The sequence below is a fragment of the Carlito syrichta genome, unplaced genomic scaffold (assembly GCF_000164805.1).
Source record: "Carlito syrichta isolate Samal-C Ts95f unplaced genomic scaffold, Tarsius_syrichta-2.0.1 Scaffold311948, whole genome shotgun sequence".
Taxonomy (NCBI): Eukaryota; Metazoa; Chordata; class Mammalia; order Primates; family Tarsiidae; genus Carlito; species Carlito syrichta.
The window spans coordinates 281,510-285,489 of record NW_007256044.1 but is presented as its reverse complement, the minus strand read 5'-3'; the positions used below and the strand labels follow the sequence as shown (position 1 = coordinate 285,489).

Below are 3,980 nucleotides of genomic sequence, written 5' to 3'. Positions count from 1 at the left end.
GCCCCCTGCGCCCACCCCGCCGGAGGGCAGCGGCCGGAACGCGCGGGGCAGAGGACCTTGGGTCACAGGGCCGAGGCTTCTGGGGTCGGAGGCTGTCCCGGGTCGGCCCGGTACGCCAGCCCCTGCGAACAGAGACGGCCCCGCAGGCCACCGCGCGAGCAGTACCTGCCAGCGCGTCCCGGGAAGTCCAGGTAATCCCCGAGGAAAGGGATCGGAATCCGCTCGGAGAGCACGCCGGTAGTGCTCAGTCCCTGCGTTTGGCCGACCCGAGGCTCCTTCCACGGATCAGGACGCCACACGGGTGGCTTTCCACTCGTGTTGTCAGGACCTGCGGTTCCAGCCTGGAAGCTCGGGCCACCAGCCTAGACCTCGTGGGACCAGTGTGGCGGGACGCCCGCCAGACACTGCGCCCTTGCTTCCTCCGCAGCTGTGCTCTGACCCTCACTCCCTGGCCTCCGGCCGGCTGGCTGGGCAGATGGGCGGGGTTTCGGGATCTAGAAACTCCTCTGCGGGCAAGGTGACACAGGTCCAGACACAGGAAGTGGGTTAGGGTGCATCTCAAAGGTGGAACATGCAGCATTCAAATAAAACACTGAGTGTGCCCTGGCTGAAGACAGCTCCAGCATTGGGTACCCTTCCCCACCTGCTTCGCACCCACAAGGACTTGTGGGCAGATTCATCAGCACAGCTCTCCAGTCCTAAGGTGTCTGTCCCTGACACACCTACCTAGATGGTTTTCTTCCTGATTGTAAGATTGAGTTAACTGCCATGAAATAAGACAGGGGGGGGGGGGAAAGGGGGGTTACCGAGTGTCTACCATCGCGGAGTGTCCACGTCTGTCCTTCAGAAAATATGATTCCGTCCCATAAAGAAGTCCTTTTCAAGAAGCAGTATTAGCTCGCCCCTTCCGGACCCCAGTTCACCCCAGTCTGAATCCCCAGAAGACAATGAAGGCTCCTTCCTGAAAAGGAGGTTCCAGAAGGACAGAGCAGAAAGGCCTTCAAGGCGTCTACCTCAAAAGCTGGGTCCAGGACAGACTATGCTCCTTTTTGTTTGTTTTTAGCAGGTTTTTGCTCCGGAGATCACTCGTGTCCCAGGAGTGGAAAATTTGGTCCACCAGTCAGGCACTGTGATTTGAGGGTTTGTTGAGGCCATCTGACCCTTGCCTCCAGATATCTTCTTCACCTCTAGCCTTGAATTTTAGTCACAACCAATCTTGTTCTTTCTCTAGAAAGCCTTCTTCATGTTCAGTTGGGCCTGATTAACTCCTTTAGAAAAAAAAAGAGCAATTCCTCAGTGTTAGAAGTGCTTTAAAGATAGTAGAGCCTGCCTCGCTGACTTTATGGATGAGAAAATCAAGTTGCAGGTAAATCCAATGATGTTAACACTGATGTAGGGTCAAAGTTTGGGGTTGTTCTCACCACACCTTGCTGGGAATGAATAACTCCATTCATCCAAATGTCTCCCGGGGAAACTGAGAGCAGGCCTCAGAGAAATAGAGCACAAAAAACCACTTGGAAGGTCTTAAGGGAGCCAATCTGACTTCTCACCAAGCCTGAGTCACATTCCCTGTTAAGTAGTCTCTGCCTAGTTACCACCTGCTCTATACTGTAATCGTGGCTTGCTCTGTAGAAGCCTTGAGATAATCAAGGTTTTCCAGTCCTTTTAGGGAAAGCCATTGAAAAGCCCTCAGTGAAACTTTGTGCACATTTCCCATTTCAGTAGCAGTTCACAAGTGTCCTCCTCATAAGGGGAGGATATCTTAACTTGAAAGGAGGGGGGAAAATGGGCTTGCTCCTGTGGTGGTGTCTGTTTATAGTGTAGTGTCTGTTTATAGAGCACCAATAGAGTTGATATGGAGAGACCTGTGACTCATGCACATGGCCCTTAGACCTAAAGCAACATTGTTCATCTGGTGCCATGTGTAGTGTCATGGGTGGGTTGGACACACCACACACAGCCAGACATGCACACCACACACTATTTAACTAAGAAGTAGTGTCAGTATATGAAGAGAACGAGGTACTTTTCATAATAGGGAGGGTAAGGTGAGGAAGGAAATTGTCAGGTTCTTCTGAATCATAATGCGTCAGGCCTCATTTTTTGTTGTTGGTTTTGGTTTTTTTCCCAGAAGCTGTGCAGTTGTTGCAGCCTTTAGAAGGAGGGCTGGGTCCAGCAATACATAAACTACTACCAAATGGTAGCCATTTCACCTTGGTTTCTAGGGAAAGTCCCCGCCCCAGGGTCTCTTAACAGATAATGACAGAATGCCATTGTAATGACATTCGAGTACAAGACACTCATCTGTGTAGGCATCACTAGGAGTACCTAGAGTGGGCTTTTCATCTGGTCTCCCAGATCCAGTCCTGAACATTGTTTGTCTCAGGCCATTTGTGAAGATGCTAATTATTCTGCTGCTGGAAAGAATGCTGACATCCCAGTGACAGGTTAGCTGCGTGGCAGTCATCTTTGTCTGAATGATTTGTCTTTGATCAAGATGCCCAGCGCTAGAGCTGAAGACTTCCCAAGTGAGAATCAAAGTCACCTTCTCTTGGGCTCAAAGTTGGCTTAGAGTTACTACCTGCAAGTGGGGCCAGTTTACCATCCTCTCTTCTGCTGCCTCTGCCCTTCTTTTCAGGGTCTCTGTGAAAATAAATGATATCTACTCAAAGTGTAGTCCTCCCTTAGCTACAAAAAATAAATTTTAAAAACTTTCCAAATAATTGCTTTGAAGAAAATAGTCATTTATTGTCAAAGCATCCAACATACTCGGATAAACTATAAAGTTTAATAAATCTTTCCAGGGATAAAAGAAACACATTAACTATTCAGACTCCATTTCACTGGCACAAAATTACACTTTGTATTAAAAGGAAATACATATTTACATAATTGATGACATTCTTCATTGAAGTCCATAATCATTTCATTATACATGCACCTCCCTCTGAAAACTCGAATTCAATGGCGGCTCCCTTTTTATTCGTTTTGTTTATTTTTGTAAGAACGCAAACTGTCATCAAGAAATGCAGAGAGCATCTCACCTTCCTCCTTTACTTTATATCTAAAATAAATTTTGCCCTTGCATATAAGTATTACATCTAAACCGTAAGTGCTTAATAATTTAAGTAGAAACGTATGACAAATGCATCAATATGTTGCAATATATGACATTTTTAAAAATGTACCTTTGTTTTTGGGAGAGTGAAAATGCGTGCATTCAAAAGAAAACCCCCTCAAACGACCCACTCAACCCGAAGGCCCCGTCCCGGCTCGTGAGTGCGTGTGTGCGTGCGCGAGTGTGTCCTGGGTAAACGCTGGCGTGGGAAGGTTTCCGGGGCGGGGTACGCGTGAGTGTGCGGGTGCTTGTCTGCGTCTGGGCGCGAGGAGGCCGCGGGCCTCCTGCAGGGGACTCGCGCGCGAAAGGCCGGTTCCCGGGTCAGTTGTGCGAGGTCATGTGCCTGGAGAGGTGGTGGCGCTCCCGGAAGGACTCGTTGCAGATGGGGCACTTGAGCTTCTCCTCGCGCCGCCGCTTCACCAGGGGCTCCATGGCGTACTCCTTCTTGTGGTGCGACCGCATGTGGTACACCAGGTCGGAGGTCATGCGGAAGGAGGCGTTGCACTTGGCGCACCAGTTCTGCGCTGGCAGGCACAGCGACGTGAAGGAAGGCGGCAGCAGCGTGAGAGCCGACGGCAGCTGCAGCTGCAGGGGCCCCGCCGCCGCCGCCGCCGCCGCCGCGCTCTTGGGCCAGAAGGCGGTGGCGTACAGGAATGGGCTCTGCTTGGGCAGGCCGCCGCCGGGCAGCGCCGCGCAGCCGCCGCCCACGTTCAAGTCCGCGGCGCCCTGCAGCTTCACCGCCAGCGGGTCAGCGGCGGCGGGGTAGAGTCTGGCGGGGCCCACGCCGTCGGCGGGGTGGCAGGGCTCGAGAGCGCCCAGCTTCTGGCCCAGCACCATCGGCGGCAGCTGCGCGAAGGAGCGC

General features: G+C 51.8%; 1 protein-coding gene across 1 annotated transcript in view; it reads right to left on the bottom strand.

Moving 5' to 3' along the window:
- Positions 1-2,723: 2,723 nt before the first annotated feature.
- PRDM8 (PR/SET domain 8) overlaps positions 2,724-3,980 on the bottom strand; it is a 6,330-nt gene continuing 5,073 nt past the window's right edge. Inside the window, exon 6 of the mRNA XM_008069357.1 lies at positions 2,724-3,975. Coding sequence (XP_008067548.1) covers positions 3,440-3,975 — 536 coding nt within the window. The 3' untranslated portion in view covers positions 2,724-3,439. The remainder of the gene's footprint in view (positions 3,976-3,980) is intronic.